The sequence below is a fragment of the Carlito syrichta genome, unplaced genomic scaffold, assembly GCF_000164805.1.
Source record: "Carlito syrichta isolate Samal-C Ts95f unplaced genomic scaffold, Tarsius_syrichta-2.0.1 Scaffold313382, whole genome shotgun sequence".
In the NCBI taxonomy this organism is placed as follows: Eukaryota; Metazoa; Chordata; class Mammalia; order Primates; family Tarsiidae; genus Carlito; species Carlito syrichta.
In genome coordinates this window covers 407256-428229 of record NW_007257478.1, presented here as the reverse complement: position 1 = coordinate 428229, position 20974 = coordinate 407256, and the positions used below count along the sequence as shown (strand labels likewise).

The 20974-nt window shown below is 39.9% G+C and overlaps 2 protein-coding genes across 2 annotated transcripts; one reads left to right on the top strand and one right to left on the bottom strand.

Annotated features, from left to right (window-relative positions):
- Positions 1-3261: 3261 nt before the first annotated feature.
- Positions 3262-4167, top strand: LOC103272940 (ferritin heavy chain). Its single transcript, XM_008070403.1, has one exon. It carries the CDS (start codon positions 3442-3444, stop codon positions 3988-3990), a length of 549 nt encoding a protein of 182 aa, XP_008068594.1. The 5' UTR covers positions 3262-3441; the 3' UTR covers positions 3991-4167.
- A 3709-nt stretch (positions 4168-7876) lies between these two features.
- On the bottom strand, positions 7877-15250 carry LOC103272938 (cytoplasmic dynein 1 intermediate chain 2-like). Its single transcript, XM_008070402.1, has 4 exons — positions 15086-15250; positions 11262-11378; positions 8128-8245; positions 7877-7960 (listed from the first exon to the last, which is right to left on the bottom strand). Exons 2-4 carry the CDS (start codon positions 11367-11369, stop codon positions 7917-7919), a joined length of 270 nt encoding a protein of 89 aa, XP_008068593.1. The 5' UTR covers positions 11370-11378; positions 15086-15250; the 3' UTR covers positions 7877-7916.
- Positions 15251-20974: the final 5724 nt, after the last annotated feature.

Here is a 20974-nt window from a genome sequence, read left to right as displayed (position 1 = left end):
TAACATTCATTTACCCGTATCAGTCACAAATTCTTGAGGGATGTTCTGAGGAATTTCAACATTTTAAAAAATTATACCTAATTCTCTAGTTTCTTGGTATGTCTGAATAACATAACTGCTGTCAGATATAGGAAGCATGAGTTTTATTAGAATAAGGATCAAAGAAGTGCAAACAGACAAGAAACAATACAAAAGTCCAATTATACTTAAGGTTCATTTGTCTTTCAGCACAAAACTGAAAATTTAATATGCAACTTGAATACTAGTGACACCCAAATTCTCAATCAAATGTGTTCCATACCAATCTAAATTTTTTCATCATCTCTTATCAGGATTGTAATAATGTGATCCATTTGAGGTTATACTCGCAGATCAGTCAGCACCTTTACTATACGAATAAAATGGTTTGGAAACAAGAAGTTTGGTAAGAAAATTAGGGAAAAAAACCCTGGTTGTTTGAAAAATTAATTAAGACAAACTTCTTGCAAGGAAAATAAGATAAAATGTGAGCAAGGTATAAAATGGAAAAGGGAAAATAACTGTACATGTACTGAGAATAGAAAATTACTAAGGAATTATAAATAGCTCTATGCTAGTAAAGTTGAAACTTAAGGTGAAGCAGATAAATTCATACAAGAAATAAAACGCCAAAACTGATACAAGAACCCAAATGATTTTATGGGAAAATTCAAACAAATGTTTAAGAAATAAAAAATTCCAAAATTATACAACCTTTCCAGAGAATAGAAAAAGGTAGAAAACCACATAACTCAATTAATGAGGCTGGTAGAACGATTATAATAAAACCAGACAAAATATAGTAAATGGAAAAAAGATTATACACCTGCCTCTCTAATGAGTATGTAGATAAAGAACTCCTAAATAAAATATTATCAAACTAATGCAGCAATGTATAAGAAAAATAGCATCTCATAATCAATTTGGGTTTATTCCAGAATGTAAACACGCTTTTACATTAGAAAACCTATCCATATAAATCATTATATTAATAAGTTAAAAGAAAAAAAGAACATAATTGTCTTAAAATATGAAGAGACCTATGAGTTTGCTATAAATATTTTGGTGGTTTTACAGAATGCCCACAAATTCTTTGAATGTGGGCTGGACTTAGTGATTCTCTTCTAACACACAGAATGTGGTGGAAGTAGTACTTTGTGACTTCCAAGGGTAAGTCAAAAAAAACCATAGCTTTCTTCTGGTTCTCTTTTTCTCTGGGATTGCTCACTCTGGGAGAACCCCACTAACATGCTGCAAGGACATTCAAGCAGTGGTTCACATAGATAGGAATTCAGCTCTCCCACTACCAACCAACACTAACTCACCAGCCATGTGTATAAGCTGTCCTGAAAGCAAGTCCTTAAAACTTATTCAAGACTTCAGATGATTACAGCTTTGACTGAGATCTTGACTTCAGGCCCATAAAGACCGTGAGTCAGAGTCACTGAGCTAAGCCACTACCAAATTCCGGACTGGCATAAACAATGAGAGATAATAAATGTTTACTGCCGTTTTGGGTGAAAAAACAAAAAATATTAATATAAGAAATAAAAAACTTGAACAGACTATAACCATATTAAAAACCTGAAATGATGAATAACCCCTGCTCTCTACTCCCTGTGGAGAAGTTGTAATCTAAGATAGTTTTACAATTAAATTCTATCAAGTTTTGTAAGAAACAGGTTAATATCTATCTTTTTACAAATTGTTCTACAAAATAGCAAAACAGAACCATAACCATGATGGCCAATTTATTTTAAAAAGAAAATTACAGGCAAATCACTTATAAGTATATATTTTTTAAATCCTAAATAAAATATTAACTAATCTATGTTTAATACACATGCAAAAACTCATCTGCCACTGTTGAAGTAATTTTATCAGTAATTAAAGTGAAAAAAATAAACATTTCCTGCTTTTCTAACATTTAAGGTAACAAAATAGTCCTAGTTATTGAGGGAAGGTTCCCTTTTACACAAGATCTTCAGTCAATAAATGTAGAAAGAATGGTGGAATTACAAAAACAATGTTGCAACTCCTAATTACATAATTGACTTAGATAAGAATCATCAGTGAGTATCAATAACATTAAGTAAAAGATTAATTTAGGAAATTAATAGTTGGGCCCGGCTGTTGGCTCAGCCTGTATTCCCAGCACTTTGGGAGGTTGAGGTGTGAGGATTGCCTGAGCCCAGGGGTTTGAGACCAGCCTGGGCAACTTGATGAGACCACGTCTCTCCAATAAATCACAAAAATTAGCCAGGCATGGTGGCGTGCAACTGTGGTTCCAGCTACTTGGAAGGCCGAGACAGAAAGATTGCCTGAGCCCAGAAGGTCGAGGCTGCGGTGGCCGTGAGCATGCCACTGCACTCCAGCCGGGGTGACAAGAGTGAGACTGCAACTCAAAAAAAAAAAAAAAAAATAGTCACATTATAATTAAGTGTCACCCTCAGATTACTACCTATTAGTTACAAGGGGGTAACTATAATGGAGGGATCTATCACAATTGTATCACAATTTGATAATTAACTTTAACATTACTAACAGCTCAACAACAATCCATATGTGCTACTGATGTGATGCAAAATGAAGCATACAACATTATCTCTAAGATATTCTTGCCAAAGATGTTCAGCCTGAAGCAAACCAAGCTTTTAAATCGAATTTCCAGGTTAGAGGAAATACAAGGGATAGAGAAACAACAAGCTAAATGTGAGAAGCCATCAGACAAACCCAGGAGGTGGGTCATTCTAAGACCAATTGGACCACTCTCTTCAACAAATAGATATCATGGGTCAAAAAACATTATGTGTGTGGAGGATATTCTAGATTTTTAAAAATTGAAAACATATAACTAAACGCAACATTTGAAATGACAAGATTATGAGGGAAAAAACAAACTAATTTTTTTGAGGAAAAGAAAAATGTTTGTGAGGCTAAGTCTATTTTGAAAAAGAGGAACAGATGGTAACTTCCTATAGTCCCAGAAATTAGGATATAATACAAAGTCACAGTAATTAAAACGGGGGTAATTGTGTAGAATTGGACAAATAGATCCATAATAAAAATGGAAAGCCCAGAAATGTCCATGAATATATGGAAACTTACTGTATGACAAAGGCAGTATCAGGTATCAGTAGGGGAGAAAATAGACTAATAATTAGTATTAAGAAAAATAACTAACTACATAGAGAAAATACAGGTTGGATCCCTACCTCATACTATTTTTAAAAATATAACCCAGACGTCATGCGCCGAGAGTCGCCGTGGCTTCCTGCTTCAACAGTGCTTGGACGGAACCCGGCGCTCGTCTCTCGCCCCGGCTGACCCTACACCACCGCCACCGCCTCTCCGCGCCCTCCGCCCTCCTCGAGGCCGCCGCCGCCGCCGCGCCGCCGTCCCTGCCCGTCCTCAGCCGCCGCCATGACGACCGCGTCCACCTCGCAGGTGCGCCAGAACTACCACCAGGACTCGGAGGCCGCCATCAACCGCCAGATCAACCTGGAACTCTACGCCTCCTACGTCTACCTGTCCATGTCATACTACTTTGACCGCGATGATGTGGCTTTGAAGAACTTTGCCAAATACTTTCTTCACCAATCTCATGAGGAGAGGGAGCATGCTGAGAAACTGATGAAGCTGCAAAACCAACGCGGTGGCCGCATCTTCCTTCAGGACATCAAGAAACCAGACTGTGATGACTGGGAGAACGGGCTGAATGCCATGGAGTGTGCATTACACTTGGAAAAAAATGTGAACCAGTCACTACTGGAACTGCACAAACTGGCTACTGACAAAAACGACCCCCACTTGTGTGACTTCTTTGAGACACATTACCTGAATGAGCAGGTGAAATCCATCAAAGAATTGGGTGACTACATAACCAACTTTCGCAAGATGGGAGCCCCCGAATCTGGCATGGCAGAATATCTCTTTGACAAGCACACCCTGGGAGAGAGTGATGACAGCTAAACCTTGGGCTAATTTCCCCATAGCTACTGGGTGACTTTCCTGGTCACCAAGGCAGTGCATGCATGTTGGGGTTTCCTTTGCCTTTTCTATAGGTTGCACCAAAATGTCCACTTCAGTTCTTTGATTTGTACCATTCCTTCAAATAAAGAAATTTGGTACCCAAAAAAAAAAAAAAAACCCAAATATCTAAATGTGAAGCATAGAACTACAGAATAGAAAAAACAAGTAGAAAACTATATTTACATCATCAATGTAGGAAAGAATTGCTTTTAAAAAAGACCAAAAAGCCAGGCTCGGCGGCTCAGCCTGTAATCCCGTGCCTTTGGGAGGCTGAGGTGAGTGGATTGCCTGAGCCCGCGGGTTCGAGACCTGCCTAGGCAGGTGAGACCTCATCTCTACAATAAATCAAAAAAATTAGCCAGGCATGGTAGCGCGTGCCTGTAATTCCGGCTACTTGGAAGGCTGAGGTGGAAGGATCACCGGAGCCCAGCAGGTCGAGGCTGTGGTAGCCGGGAGAGGCCACTGCACTCCAGTGTGGGCGACAGAGTGAGACTCCAACTCAAAAAAAAAAGACCAAAAGAAACAATAAAAACAAAAAGGTTACATAGGCTGAGTATTCCTTATCTGAAAAGTCTGGACCAATAATGTCTTCAATTTCAGTTTTTTTTGGATTTTGGAATATTTACATTATATTTGACAGTTCAGCATTCCTAATCTGAAAATCTAAAATCTGAAACACTCTAATGACCATTTCCTTGGATTGTCATATTAACACTTAAAGTTTTGGATTTTGCACCTATCAGGTACAATGTACACAGGTGAGTATACTTAAAGCTCAGACTTCTTCGTCACTATACAATGCAACCATGTAACCAAAAACTATTTGTACCCCCTAAAGATATTGAAATAAATAAAAAATAAAAATAAACAAAATAAAATAAAATCCAATCTGTCTACCATTTTTAAAAGTTTCAGATTTTGTAGATTTTGAATTTTGGATTTTGGATTTTTGGATTAGGAATACTTAATATATAACTGGTAGATTTAACAATATCAAAGTGAAAAATTTGGCCAGGCTTGGTGGCTCAGTTTATAATCCCGCGCCTTTGGGAGGCTGAGGTGAGTGGGTTGCCTAACTCCGCGGGTTCGAGACCCGCCTGGGCAACTTGGCAAGACCTCATCTCTACAATAAATAAAAAATGAGCCGGGCATGGTAGCACGCGCCTGTAATTCCGGCTACTCGGAAGGCTGAGGCGGAAGGATCGCCGGAGCCCAGCAGGTCGAGGCTGTGGTGGCCGGGAGCAGCCACTGCACTCCAGTCTAGGTGACAGGGTGAGAATCCAACTCAAAAAAAAAAAAAAAGAAAAATTTGATAACATCAAAATGAAGGACTCTGTTCAATGAAGAATACTATAAACAAAGTTAACAGAAGGTACTTTCTAAAATACTAAAACAGACAAAAGTCCTCCCTAAAATATACAGCAATGCCTACAAATCAGAAGATAAAGAACCCCAAATGTAAATGGGCAAAAGGATGTAAATTTGCAATGCACAGAGGGAAAGCCTGAATGGTCAACAGATGTATGAAAGGATGGTCAACTTCACTATTATCAGAGAAATGTATACTAAAACACTATGGCATACCATTTATACATACCAGGTTTGCAAAAAGTAGAAAGTTGGATAATATCCAGAGATGATGTGGCTATGGTAAAACAGTAACTTTTTCATGCACTAGTTGTAAGACGGTAAACTTTTACAGCTATTCTTGACAGGGGTATGCAGAACTTAATAAATTTAAGTAAGCCGGGCTCGGTGGCTCAACCTGTAATCCCGTGCCTTTGGGAGGCTGAGGTGAGTCGATTGCCTGAGCCTGCAGGTTCGAGACCCGCCTGGGCAGCGAGACCTCATCTCTACGATAAATCAAAAACCAGCCGGGCGTGGTAGTGCATGCCTGTAATTCCAGCTACTTGGAAGGCTGAGGCGGAAGGATCACCGGAGCCCAGCAGGTCAAGGCTGCGGTGGCCGGGAGCAGCCACTGCCCTCCAGCCTGGGTGACAGAGTGAGACTCCAACTCAAAAATAAATAAATAAATAAACAAACAAATAAATAAATAAATAAATTTAAGTAAGCACTATATACAATAATACAGCAAGTCAATTCTTGGGTATACACCCCAGAAAAACTGTTTCATAGCCCTTAAGAAGAAAGAATATATCCTATACAGTGTTGCTTATGATAGCGAAGCAAAGAGACAAAAGGAATCTAAGTGCATAGCACTGGGGGAATGGATAAGTTAAAGATGGTACATGATACAATATTATGCATGAATCAGAAATAACTAACTAGATTAGTATGTAGCAACACAGAATAAAGAAGACATAAAACATGATGCCATTAATGTATATAAAATGCATATATACATAGATATATGAAACCTTGAAGAGTATAAATACATGAAGGACAGACAGAAAGGATATGTATATGTTTCAAAAATTTAAGAGTGGGCACTTAATGCACAAGTGGGAAGAAAAATGGAATTAGAGATGGAGACACACACACACACAACACACAACTAAAGAATGGTCTTTCCAAAATCAGAGATGAAGGTGGGCCATAAATTAAGAAAAACGAGCAAGTAAGTTCAGTGAAACTGAAGTCTTAAAAAAGAGAAAAAAAATCCTACAGGAGAAAAAGAAAAGCTAGTGCACAGAAAAATGTGATCACTCCAAGACTATACAACTAACAAGCAACTTGGTTTAGTTACAAGGAAATCAAGAAAAAAGTGTTCTGATTCATTCACTTTTAAAACTGCAGTATGCAACACAAGCTTATTAAATAAAAACAAAAATTAATGTACTTCAGTCTTCAAATTCTACCAACAAGGAAAAGGAAAATGAGTCAAAAGAAATAACAGTAAAACAGACCATAAGAGCAATCAGCTTTTTCATCTTGAACTGTTTTAGAAATATCAGCTATAAGGACAGTTATGCTGTAGTTTCACAACAAGCATATAGCAGTTACTATCTGTGGTATCTGTTCCCCGGACTAGATGAAATAAGCCAACAAATTAACCCTAAAATTTTAGGTCCCAGCTGGGCTCGGTGGCTCAGCCTATAATCCCGCGCCTTTGGGAGGCTGAGGTGAATGGATTGCTTGAGCCCGCGGGTTTGAGACCCGCCTGGGCAACTTGGCGAGACCTCATCTCCACAATAAATCAAAAAAATTAGCCAGGCATGGTAGCGCGCGCCTGTAGTTCCAGCTACTTGGAAGGTTGAGGCGGAAGGATCACCAGAGCCCAGCAGGTTGAGGCTGCGGTGGCCAGGAGCAGCCACTGCACTCCAGTCTGGGCGACAGAGTAAGACTCCATCTCAAAAAAAAAAATAAAAAAAAAATTTTTGGGTCCCTAAAGGACAAAGGCCATGTCAAACTAAAATACTATGTAACAGCACCCAGCACAGAACCCCTTTAAGCATTTAATGCTTTCTGATATGTAACTAGATTGTCCTAAGTACCTCTACTAAGGACAGCTTTTTGGTCTAGTACACCTAACAAAATGAATAGCCCAGAAAAAGAACAAGATTAAGTCAAATCACTGCCATATTGAGCTACCAAATATATTTCCCTTATTAGCATTAAAGCAGAAAGCTATAAGCCTCTCCCTCCACTCCTGGACCTTCGAATACTAATAATATGATTCATTAAGTCTCTCTCTAATCTACAGAAAAGAATACAGAGTTAAGATCAGGAATCATCACCATTTTTTAGTTTAACACAGCATACTGGCAAAAATTTTCATAACAAAACCATTTTGTGCTATGCAAAAGTTTATTTTTTTAAACAAAATTTCCTCAACAATTGTTAAAATAATTATTGATTTAATAAGAATAGTCAACGATGGTTCAGTGTATGCTAACAACTATAAGTCATCTTGCAGCTCTTTTGAATAAATAACCATGTACTAGCACATCTGAAAAAACACAACAGCAAAAAGATTATAAGATTAATAACTTTAAGAGACATAAATAAGGAAAATATGCAAACTATATCAAGTCAACTCACTATATATCCTAGCTATGTTGAAACAGAACAAAACCTACACCTAACTCTTAAAAATGGATATATTCTTATCCTTACCAGTGGGGGATTCTGGAGTTAGACCCATGCTTTGAAGCAGTGCTTCGGCTTCTCTTCTTTTTTTTTCAAGATCTGATTCTTCTTGTACAGGAGCAACAGCTTCCTTCTTCTGATCAGTCTAAAAATTTTAAGTTCAAAACTTAAGTTTGCAAATAAGCATGAAAAAAAGTATTTTAAATAATATGCTAACACTGTATACTCTTAGGGCATGAACTTAGCTTTGAGTACAGATTAAATTCCTTTTTATAGTCATTAAATGAAAATCATTCTCAACAGGGTTCTAGTAAATAGTGTCCAAATGATATGTATTAAATTGATCCATTTTCATATGTAATTCAAGAGCTTCCACAAAAGTTTTTTTTTAACAGATAAATACAAAAAGAACAATCAACTTCAAATTATCTACAGTTCAAAATTACTGTTCATGGTCAGGAATCATGGCATTCTTCCCCCCAGTAGCATAAAAGCTTACATATAAATATTACAACACTATGAAAAAAGTTAAAGTAAAATTATTTAAGAGGCAACAAATTTTAAGTAAATGGACAAAATGATTTGTTGAAAAAGTATGAGAAAAAGTATGAACTTCTGTATAAAATATTCACTTTATGCAATCTTATATAGAGAATGTTTTTCTAAAATTTACCTACAGAAAGTTTTTGATTTTTATTTTTTTAAACTACCAGTCTTATTTTTACGATAACAAAAATATATGGTTGGGTTTGGTAAAATTAAAACTCACTGTTGCATAGCACAAAATGGTTTTGTTATGAAAATTTGCCAGCTTGTACTTTTTTTGTAGCTTTAACAAAACTAGATAAAACTCTATACTCAGCTGGGTTCAGTGGCTCAGCCTGTAATCCCGCGCTTTGGGAGGCTGAGGTGAGTGGATTGCCTAAGCCTGCGGGTTCGAGACCCGCCTGGGCAGGCGAGACTTCATCTCTACAATAAAATAAAATAAAATAAATTAGCCGGGCGTGGTAGTGCACGCCTGTAGTTCCAGCTACTTGGAAGGCTGAGGCAGAAGGATCGCTGGAGCCCAGCAGGTCGAGGCTGCGGTGGCCGCAAGTGGCCACTGCACTCCAGTCTGGGCGACAGAGTGAGACTCCAACTCAAAAAAAAACTCTAAACTCAGATCATCCAAAACATCTCAAGCAAATTTAAACTTTCAAGGGAAAAATTTTATATGCACACCTCAAATGTCTATGTCAACTAGACAACTATTACACAATGTCTGGAGAGAACTTTGTTAGCAACAGTATTCTGTGATACCATTTTGACTTAAAGTCATCAGAAAATGTTATCAAAATAGCAAAACAGGCTATTATCAGGCTGACAATATATGTATTGTCCATATCAGTACATTAATACACTCACTGTTTAATACCATTGAATTATCTCTTATAACATTTTATAAACTTTAAATTAGATATCAATCATGTAATAAATATCCCTTAGAGGCCACTTATGGCCACCCTCAGAAAACAAAAATTAAATTTGCTTTCAACACTGAAATGTTTAAGGTTATAGATACTATTTTGGAATGGCTCTGCCAATCTGATGCTTCTACCAGCTAGCTTTTAATCAAATAGCTAATGTAAAGCTCCAACCCTCTTACAATAGTGTACCACTGAAAGGTTCAGAACTAGCAAATTCTTCAATTACAGGTCTTTACAATATCATAGCAATGCTACACATAAGGTGCACCTTTGATTTTTTTCTATTAGTAGTTTTTCTTTTACTCTCTAAGAGATTTCTGGCAATCTTGGCTGTTATTTAAATTATCACATATAAAAATTTGTTACTAAAGACACACTTAGTACAAACTATCTTACACTGGTCAGTTGAAGCATATCTATGGTTAAAATGAACAGTCGGTCTAAAGAATTTTCATAGGGATGAATGTATATTTCAATGCAGGAACGAGTAAAGTACCTCCATCTCAGGGTCAATGTACATTTGCTGTATATGATGAAATATGTGACATCAGAAGACAGAAGTACATGGTCCACCTTTGTGGTACTAGCAAAACTACTACTCACTAAAAATAACTCAATGACTAACTCATGATAAAAGAGGTAAGAACAAATTCTCTAATCAATTAAATAATATACTATATATATTTCTGTTTGCTGTTAATATTAACCATTCTGACAAATTATTAGCAGTTCAGACTAGCAAAATATTCAAAGTCTAAATTAAGTTATATAAACATGTAATTTCTTATAAGCTACTGCAGTATAGATATCCCTTACTATACACAATAAATGTGTATCTCAGACTAAATATGTAAACTTTTATAATTAAAATCTTTGAAGTGCACCAATCTAAATGAAATAGTTTTATTCAGTAAAAGAAAAAAAAGAAATCAGGCTGGGCTCAGTGGCTCAGCCTGTAATCCCAGCACTTTGGGAGGCCAAGATGAGTGGATTGCCTGAGCCCGCAGGTTCAAGACCAGCTTGGGCAACTTGGCGAGACCTCATTGTTACAATAAAAAAAAAAGCCGCGCGTGGTAGCACGCCTGTAGTTCCAGCTACTTAGAAGGCTGAGGTGGAAGGATCACCGTAGCCCAGCAGATTGACGCTGCACTCCAGCCTGGGCAATGGAGTGAGACTCCGACTCAAAAAAAAAAATCATATTTTAATTTGTTAGTTTTGTCATTCTACATATTTGGCTTCTTTAGAGTAAGATTGACTTATAGTGCTATCTTTGTAGTCACAACTGCTAGATTGTTAACTATCATAAAATTATTACATAAAAATATAAGTACTTGAAATAAAACCCAATTATTTTATGTTGTTTATTTTTAAAAATCAAACATAAGCTGGGCTCGGTGGCTCAGCCTGTAATCCCGCACCTTTGGGAGGCTGAGGTGAGTGGACTGCCTGAGCCCGCGGGTTCGAGACCCGCCTGGGCAGCAAGACCTCATCTCTACAATAAATCAAAAAAATCAGCCGGGTGTGGTAGCGCATGCCTATAATTCCAGCTACCTGGAAGGCTGAGGCGGAAGGATCGCCGGAGCCCAGCAGGTCGAGGCTGCGGTGGCCGGGAGCGGCCACTGCACTCCAGTCTGGACGACAGAGTGAGACTCCAACTCAAAAAAAAAAAAAAAAAAAAAAAAAAATCAAACATACTTCTTTTTTTTTCCTTTCTTCTTCTTTTCTCTTCTTTTCCTCTCTGATTTGGGCCAACCGCTGTTTCTTACGTTCCAACTCTGCCTTTAGTTCACTTTTGTCCGACATGTTGGTGACCTGAAGAAGCACACAATCATTTGAAATAATCATTACACTGGTAAAAAGCAGTACATGTTCCAGCCTGGGAAACAGAGCGAGAATTCATCTCAACAAAATATAAAAATTGACAGGGCATGGTGGCATACATCTGTAGTCCTAGCTACTAGAGAGGATCACTTGAGCTCAGGAGTTGGAGGTTACTAAAAAAATAAAAATAAAAAACATTTTAAAAAATACAAATAAAATTAAATAATAAAAATATATATATTTAAAGTAGCACACATTAAAAAAACTATGCTAAAAATAAATAAAAGAGCTAGTGCTTCAAGAAGACAACTGTCCCAAGATGCCACGTAGTTCAATAATATCTAAAGAGCACATATAAAGCCCACTTTAAATTTATTTATTATTTTTTGAGTCAGGGTCTCACTGAGTTGCCCAGGCTGGAATACAGTGGTACAATCATGGCTCATCACAGCCTTGACATCCTGGGTTAAGGCGATCCTTCCACTTTAGCTTCTCGAGTAGATGGGACTACAGGCACCTGCCACCATGCATCACTAATTTTTAACTTTTTTATAGAGACAAGGTCTCACTATGTTGCCTAGGTTGATCTCAAACTCTTGGCCTCAAGCAATCCTCTCGGCTTACCAAAGCACGAGGATTACAGGCATGAGCCACCACACCCTAGCCTAAAGCCTACTTTTAAAATAATAGAAGCAGCTGGACTCCGGTGGCTCAGCCTGTAATCCTGAGCTTTGGGAGGCTGAGATGAGTGGATTGCCTGAGCCTGCCGGTTCGAGACCCGCCTGGGCAACTTGACTAGACCTCATCTCTACAACAAATCAAAAAATCAGCCGGGCATGGTAGCGCATGCCTGTAGTTCCAGCTACTCGGAAGGCTGAGGTGGAACGATCGCCGGAGCCCAGCAGGTCAAGGCTGCGGTGGCCGGGAGCGGCCACTGCACTCCAGTCTGTGCGACAGAGTGAGACTCCAACTCAAAAAATAAATAAATAAAATAGTAGAAGCATATATATCGTACTAAGACTTGAAAAAATTATAAGTAAATGTTTACAAGAAATAGATATTACCTAGAGTTGAGCATAGTATCTAACATACAGTAAGTAAGCCCTATAAGGTTCACATGACCAAACTGAACACAATGTCTCAATGTTTTTCACAATAATATACTAGGGCACCAGAGACAAAGGTCAAAACTGGCTCTTAAAACAAGGGACATAGGCAGGGCACAGTGGCTCATGCCTATAATCCCAGCACTTTGGGAGGCTGAGGTGAGAGGACTGCCTGAGCCCACAGGTTTAAGACCAGCCTGGGCAACTTGGCAAGACCTCATCTCTACAATAAATAAGAAAATTAGCTGGGAGTCGTGGCGCATGCCTGTGGTTCCAGCTACTTGGAAGGCTGAGATGGAAGGATCATCTGAGCCCAGTAGGTTGAGGCTGCGGTGGCTGTGGGCATGACACTGCACTCTAGCCTGGGCAAGAATGAGACTCTAACTCTTTTTAATGAGATTAAAAAATAAAAATAATAATAACCAGAGGACATGCGTTGGCATTAAGAGGCTCTTAAGCTATACGACACCAATCAAAACAATTACCAAACTTCTGCATTCATTCTTAGAAATTAGACAAAAATACTATGAAGTCAAACAGAAAATTCCTGTAAATTCTAAAAGTGCCATGTAAGTAGTATTATTAAAGATAAGCAAAACATGAAAGTTATCAATATTAACTATCAAATGATATTCTTATCCACAGTAACACATTACCTACACTTCTTTTTTTTTTTTTTTGAGTTGGAGTCTCACTCTGTTGCCCAGACTGGAGTGCAATGGCCGCTCCCGGCCACCACAGCCTCGACCTGCTGGGCTCTGGTGATCCTTCTGCCTCTGCCTTCCAAGTAGCTGGAACTACAGGCGCATGCTACCACACCCGGCTAATTTTTGATTTATTGTAGAGATGAGGTCTCGCCAAGTTGCCCAGGCGGTCTCGAACCCGTGGGCTCAGGTAATCCATTTACCTCAGCCTCCCAAAGCACGGGATTACAGGCTGAGCCACTGAGCCCGGCTTACTTACACTTCTTAGAGCACTTTTTTTTTAGTACAATTATCTGTGAACACACCTCAAATGTTCCCTATCACACTGTAATCCACTTGAAATCAGGCACTATGTTTTAGTCATTTCTGTTGCCTTCACAGCATCCAGCAGAGTGACCTTAACATTAAGCTGATACTTGCTAAATGAATAATAAATAAGGTAGACAGGATTACAAACAGAGCTTCAAAAAACAGTTACACAAATACTATTTCATCCTCCATTTTAGGAAGAAGTAACAAAGTAGGATTTTTTACTTGAAAAAGTAGTCTAGTGGTTAAGAATAAGACAGGAACCAGGAACTAGCCATCTTCTCCATATTAACTTTATTACATAATGAGCAATCTCGCTCAATGTCTCTGTCTGTACAAGTGAAGTATTAAATGCTTTTAGATCAAGACTACTAGGAGAACTACCCTCTGGAAAACTGTATTTAGGAGTAATCTCTTAAAAAGCACAATTATTAAGTCTGAATAAAAGTAAGTTCTTAATCCAGAAAAAAATGCATACGCTAATAAATGCATAAAGGAAACTTCAGTTGTAAGTCTGGGCAGCATAGCGAGACCCTATCTTTACAAAAAATTAGCCAGGTGTGGCACATGCCTGTAGTCCGCGCTACTCAGGAGGCTGAGTCAGGCGGGTGACTGGAACCCAGGAGTTCGAGGCTTCAGTGAACTAAGGCAGTTCAACTGCCCTCCATCCTGGGCAACAGAGTGAGACTTTGATTCAAAAAAGAAAAGGGGGGGGGGGAGACGGGCATGTGAGTTGATCATTTTCAAGTATTCAAAAAAGGTAAAAAAGTTGACATGGCAGTCAGTCAAACAAATATACAACATCTACAAAGATTTATTCGAACAAACTAAAAGTGAAAAGGCAATGTCTTTTACTTCACCCTTTATACATCTCTAAACAGCTTAATACTAACATCTATTGACATAACTGTATGCTAGGCACATTATTTTTTGTTCAGGATCAGCTGTAAGACAGATATACCAACACTAATTGACATTAAAGTAAGTACATTTTTAGCCAAAACCGAACAACAAAGTTTGACCAGCTGAACTACAGCTGTAGTCCCTGCTAGTTGGGAGGCTAAGGCGGGAGGATGCCAACCACCTTGTCCTCAGAGAGGCCAGAGTCTTCAACACTGACATGTTCACGATCTTAAAACTCCAGGGAAAATAGTCTCTAGAGTTTGGTGGTACAGCCTCCGCGTTCGAGGACTTTTCAACACACACACGGTGAGGGGAAACACTATCAAAGCAAGTTATCATGACCTTTATTTGTAAAATGGAGCAGGGAGAAAAGGAATCACCTTCTCCCCAGGATTTACGGCCAAGAGGGCGCGGTCCAGGCTAGGGCTGCCGGGAAAAGAGGCCAGCGGGCGCCAGACAAGACTCTAGGCTCCCCAGGCGGCCTCGGGAGGGTCAACAAGGGAAGGGAGTGGACTCCTCTCGCCGGCCCACCCTGAGTCACCACACCCGGCTCCCCCACTTCTCCTCCCCAAAGCGCGCTGGGCGAAGCAGTCAGTAAGAACTGCCAAGTCGCCCTTCGAGTCCCGACGAGGGACACAGCAGGCGGGGGGCCCTGAGCGAAGAAGAGTCATCCTACCTGTCAGGTGCCGGGACGGGGAACAGTCCTCCCGCCTGTAACTTCCCGGTAATGTCCCTCGCCTAAACCCCCAACGCCACCGTCGCCGCCACCGGCTCCCCGGCTTCCGATGCACACAAAGAGGGATGGGCGGCGGCTGCTACGGCGAGAGCTTAGGGACAAATAGCGTCACCAGAACGTGGTCGCTTGCAGAAATGAAGGGTGGGGCCCTGTCACGGGGATTCGTAGCCCCTCCGTGACTTACCCGTGGTTCAGCAAGAAGCCGAAAGATAGAACAAAGAACCCAGCCGGCCCAGGGGCCTGAAATGTTTCCGCTTTGCCAAAAACTGGAAAACTACGCCTAATATCCTCGGGCTGGGAGTGCAACCACGGATCTAGTCTGTCACGACCGGGCAGAACTACAAGACCCAGCACCAGGGGAAATCTGCGTGCGGCGAGCAATGCATTCTGGGAATTGTGGTCACTGATCGTCTCCAGGTGTGCTGGGATATGTAGTGTGTCCCGGCCTTCCAGATTCCCATGTCAAGGCCTTCTTCCTTCAGGATTACAATGAGAAGCTTCTCTCTAATGCATTCTTGTCCGTTGGGCAGTGATCAAAATGTAGTTTGTGTCATATCCTCAGATATTTGAACCAACACGGGCAGAATTTTAAGAAGAGCCATTTTCCAGCGGTGAACTTGTGAATTACATTGCACATTTAGTGAAGAATACCTTTTGGGACACACACACACACACACACACACACACACACACACACACACACACACGTCAGTTTGGGATACACACACACACACACACACACACACACACACACACGTCAGTTTTAGGTTAAAAAAAAAAAGCCCTTAAGAGGCTTCTTGTGGCATTTTACACAGAATCTAAATAACAATATATTAATCAGTCTAGCAAATAATAATCTAGTTTTTTGTTGTGTGATAGCATTTTGGCTTTCTCTCAAATAATTTTTAGAAAGAAATAATTTTATACTATTGGAATCTTAAACTAAGTAGAATGCTTTCCACAGCTGTTAGATTTTTAATATATGAAGAAAGCAAACGTTACTGGAATATGAATTTACTAGAAAAGTGTAGGTTGATACACATTTATTTTAAGTGTAATTAAATAATTTTAAAAGCATTGCTTGGCAAAAGTGAAAGCTAACACCAAAACAATATCTTTATTATGCTCTGGAAATCTGACTATTCTAGAATCCTAGACATTGCTCAAGTCTAGGATTAATCTTTAGGATCAAATTCTAAGTCCTTGGGCTTGTGGTTTCTTTCTTTTCTTCCTCTACAGTATATAAAATAAATATCCCAGAAATAAATTTGAGAAAGAAAGTCACTCAAATTTCAAGACTTTTTCCCATAAACTAAAATTTCAAAGAACTTTATAATTATACTATTTGTTTTCTTGCTTCTTGTCAAGTATTTAGTGTTCATTTATTCACTTGAAAAATTGTTATTGATTGTCTATCATGTGTCAGGAATGGTGCTGGGTATTGTATACAATGTAGAAGAGCTAAAATGCTTTTCTTTCTTCTCAAGGGACATACTCAGCTCAGCTAAGTACAGATAGTCCTGAGACATACTCAGCTCAGCTAAGTACAGATAGTCCTTGACTAATGATGGATTGACTTATTTTTTTCAATGGATATATTGGAGTATTAACTGTATTTTCAACATATGATTGTTTTAATTACAATGGGTTTAACAGAATAAAAGTCAAGGAGTATCTGTATTACAATGTGATTAGGTAAGGAAGTGATAGAAACACCTGGAAAAACTTTCCAGGAAACTTTCAGAAGGAGGTGATTCCAGAGCTAAGTCTTTAATTCTGAAAGGTTGAGTAGAAGTTAGTCAAGTAAAGAAGATGTAGAAAGTTGCCTTGGGAAAAGGAAAGAATATGGCAAAAGTACAGAAATGTGAGAGCACAGAATACCGGAGAATCTGGAAATGATTCACAATGGTCATAGACTAGGACAAGAGGCGAGAGGATTGCCTGAGCCAATGAGTTCGAGACCAGCCTGGACAAAATGGTGAGACCTCATCTCTACAATAAATTTTTTTAAATAGCTGGGCATGGTGGCACATGCCTGTAGCACCGGCTACTTGGAAGGCTGGGGCAGAAGGATTGCCCGAGCCCAGAATGTCAAGGTTGAGGTGGCCATGAGCATTTCACTGTCATCCAGCCTGGGTGGCAGAGTAGGACTCCTACTCAAAAAAAAAAAAAAAAAAAAAAATTAAGTCGTTGCATTTCTTCCTCACCCTTTCCCTCTTTTGATGTCACATTTACAGCTTCATCCTTTGATGACTATAGCTCCTGCTTCTTTCATGGCTCTAGTTTTCATTGAGCTCTTGTAACTTTATCTTTTTTCTTTGTCTCTTTAACATCTACTCTGAGTGCCTCATCATCTCTTCATTGTTCCCTATCCCTCTGTAAACTGATCCTTTCATTAAAGTATTTTCATATGCACTATCTTGTGAATTCTGTATCTTGCAGAGACTCTACTGATCTTGCTTGGAGGGATGAAAAATGGAGATAAGAAGCAGGGTAGAGACCAGAAGCAGGGAATGCAGTTGGAACACTTTTTTGGGTGGAGCAAACGATTATAGGTGCAGGGACTAATGCAGTATCAGTGGGAATTAAGAAAAGTAGATGGTCTGGAGAAATGTTAAGATTGTGTAAGACTTTTGCAGCAATAAAGCAGACACAGTACCCCAACTGAACTTCCCACTGAAAACCACCAAATGTGCTGGATAAAATACCATCCTTTTTGCTTCAATGGACTGTCAAGAAAACAAGGAATACTTAGGACAAAAGAAAGTAGAACCTGGAAGGCATTTACCTCACCTGGTAAACTTTCACAGTCTTATAGGATCAGAGCACAAGAGACAAATCTTAAAACCTACACTAAACTGGATTCTAAAAGGAAGCCTCTCAATATATCCTTAATGTAAGAAGAAATCTACCAGTATTTCTCCCTCTTCTGGAAAATCATTCAACAACCTTGGCACTGAGTGGGATGGAAATGAGGCAAATCTCCTCCTGAGAATTTGCAATCACAAGTGGGCATTAACATGAATATACAGGCTTAACTTTCAGTACCTCGATGGTTTATAAAAATGCAGACTGGCCCGGGCTCGGTGGCTCAGCCTGTAATCCCAGCACTTTGGGAGGCCGAGGTGAGTGGATTGCCTGAGCCCACAAGTTTGAGACCCGCCTGGGCAACTTGGTGAGACCTCATCTCTACAATAAATCAAAAAAATCAGCCGGGTGTGGTAGCGCATGACTGTAATTCCGGCTACTTGGAAGGCTGAGGCGGAAGGATCGCCAGAGCCCAGCAGGTCGAGGCTGCGGTGGCCGGGAGCGGCCACTGCACTCCAGTCTGGTGACAGAGTGAAACTCCAACTCAAAAAAAAAAAAAAATGCAGACCAAAAATTTGGTTTAAAGTTGTTGCAGACTTGCCATGCCCTTGAGTGCATGGAAGAAATCAACATGTATTTTTTTCTGGAGGATTTGAAGAATTCTGCATAGGTAAATTTCAAGAACTATAAGCTCAAAGATCATAGAACACATGAGGAAAGAAGGCATCAAAACCAAGAGCCAACCAACCAAACTCATAGCAGAATAAGGCCCACAAAGACTTAAGTTTTGGAATTATCAGACCCAGAATATAAATAAACATGATTAACATGTTTGAAACACTAAAAGGATGAATAAAACAACAGATTCTAAAAAGAACCAACTAGAACTTCTAGAAATTAATAACAAAATAACTGAAATTAAAAACACAACAGATAGGTTTAATATAGCTAAAGAAAGCAGTAGCCCCTTAGAAGCAGGCAAGAGGGGTCCCAGTCTTCACCCCACACTTTGTAGTCTGATCTGGCCCTCATCCTAGCACAATGAGTTTGCATGGCTAAGGATATGGTCAATCACATGGAGTCAGTAACCCTCCTTCTAGACCACACTCCTGGTACCAGGGACCCTGAAATTCACAGCTCAAATGGTCCTAAACCTTCCAATTTATTTTGCAGACCTCTTCTTTAGATCCATCCTCCTGAGGGTAGACTGCACCTTCAGGGGGTGGCCAAGAATTGGCTCATATGGGAGCTGTGGATGGAATTTAGATTTGTAAGTTGAGTATCTACATGTGTGTACTCAATGTACCTTGCAGGGTGGTGTGGAGCTGAGAAAGAAAAGAAATGGGTTTGGAGTTGGCAGTTAGAAATCAGCTCTTGCTGTGCCACTGTGCTACAGAGCAGAGCTCTAGGTATCCAAAGTTTTACAGCTCAAACCTGGCCTTTGTCAAGGCAGAAGGAGAGAATATTTTATTTAATTTCTTGTTAGCTTAATTTGTTTTTAAATATATCTAAGCCGGGCTCGGTGGCTCAGCCTGTAATCCTGCGTCTTTGGGAGGCTGAGGTGAGTGGATTGCCTGAGCCCGCGGGTTCGAGACCCGCCTGTGCAGCGAGACCTCATCTCTACCATAAATCAAAAAATCAGCCGGGCGTGGTAGCGCGCGCCTGTAATTCCGGCTACTTGGAAGGCTGAGGCGGAAGGGTCGCCGGAGCCCAGCAGGTCGAGGCTGCGGTGGCCAGGAGAGGCCACTGCACTCCAGTCTGGGCAACAGAGTGACACTTCAACTCAAAAAAAAAAATAAATAAATAAAAAAATTAAAAAAAAAAAAAAAAAAAATATATATATATAGTATGTGGCCTTCCTTCTGCACTCTTGCCAGGGTCCTAGAACTATCAGGGGCAGGTCTGGAAGAGAAAATATGTGTATCGGAAGATCATACTAAAGAAATTATCCATCATGGAGAATAGAGAGACAAAAATATAATATGTAAGAACGATTTAGAGACATGGAGGATAGAAGAAGAAGGTTTAACCAATATCCAATGAAGTTCTAGGAGGGCAGGGAAGAGCAGGAGCAACATCTGAAAAGACAATTTTCCACAACTTGTGAAAATCACCAATCCACAGATTCAAGAATTCCAATTAGTTTGCAAATGGGATAAATGAAAAGAAATCCAGATCTCAACATGGCAGAATGAAGCTGTTAAAACAAAAACACTGGAAATAATCCAAATGTCCTCAGCTAGTGAATGGATAAAATTTTAACTTATCTATACAGTGGAATACCACTAGTAACAGAGAGGAATGAGCCTCTCATATATACAGTGATACAGATGAACTTTGAAAACATTATGCTAAGTGAAAGAAGCCAGGCATAAATGACTACACCCTGTATGGTTGCATTAATATGAAATCTTAGACACTGACAAAAAGGAAATCAGTGAAGCCGGGCTCGGTGGCTCAGACTGTAATCCCGCGCCTTTGGGAGGCTGAGGTGAGTGGATTGCCTGAGCCCACGGGTTCGAGACCCGCCTGGGCAGACGAGACCTCATCAATAAAATTAAAAAATTAGCCAGGTATGGTAGCGCGCGCCTGTAATTCCGGCTACTCGGAAGGCTGAGGGGGAAGGATTGCCAGAGCCCAGCAGGTCGAGGCTGCGGTGACCGGGAGCGCAGGAATTACAGGTGCGCGCTGCCACGCCCGGCTAATTTTTTTATTTTATTGTAGAGATGAGGTCTCACCTGCCCAGGTGGGTCTTGAATCCACAGGCTCAGGCAGTCCACTCACCTCAGCCTTCCAAAGGCGCGGGATTACAGGCTGAGCCACTGAGCCTGGCTAGAGGCCTTTTTAATTTCAGTAATATTCTTGGTTTTCAGTGTAAAAGTTTTGCCTTCTTTGGTTAAAATTATACCTAAGTATTTTGTTCTTTAGATGTTATTGCAAATGGAATTTTTTTAAAATTTCCTTTTGGACCATTCACTGCTAGTGTATAAACGTAAAACTAAGTGCTGTATAGTTGATCTT

Bases quoted from the DNA above. Each gene is read 5' to 3' on its own strand.
- LOC103272940 (XM_008070403.1), top strand. From the start codon at position 3,442: ATGACGACCGCGTCCACCTCGCAGGTGCGCCAGAACTACCACCAGGAC.
- LOC103272938 (XM_008070402.1), bottom strand. From the start codon at position 11,369: ATGTCGGACAAAAGTGAACTAAAGGCAGAGTTGGAACGTAAGAAACAG. The intron at 8,246-11,261 runs GTATGTTTGATT...TAAAATTTTTAG, and splicing joins AAGAAAGGAAAAAAAAAGAA to ACTGATCAGAAGAAGGAAGC. The intron at 7,961-8,127 runs GTAAGGATAAGA...GTGTTTTTTCAG, and splicing joins AACTCCAGAATCCCCCACTG to ATGTGCTAGTACATGGTTAT.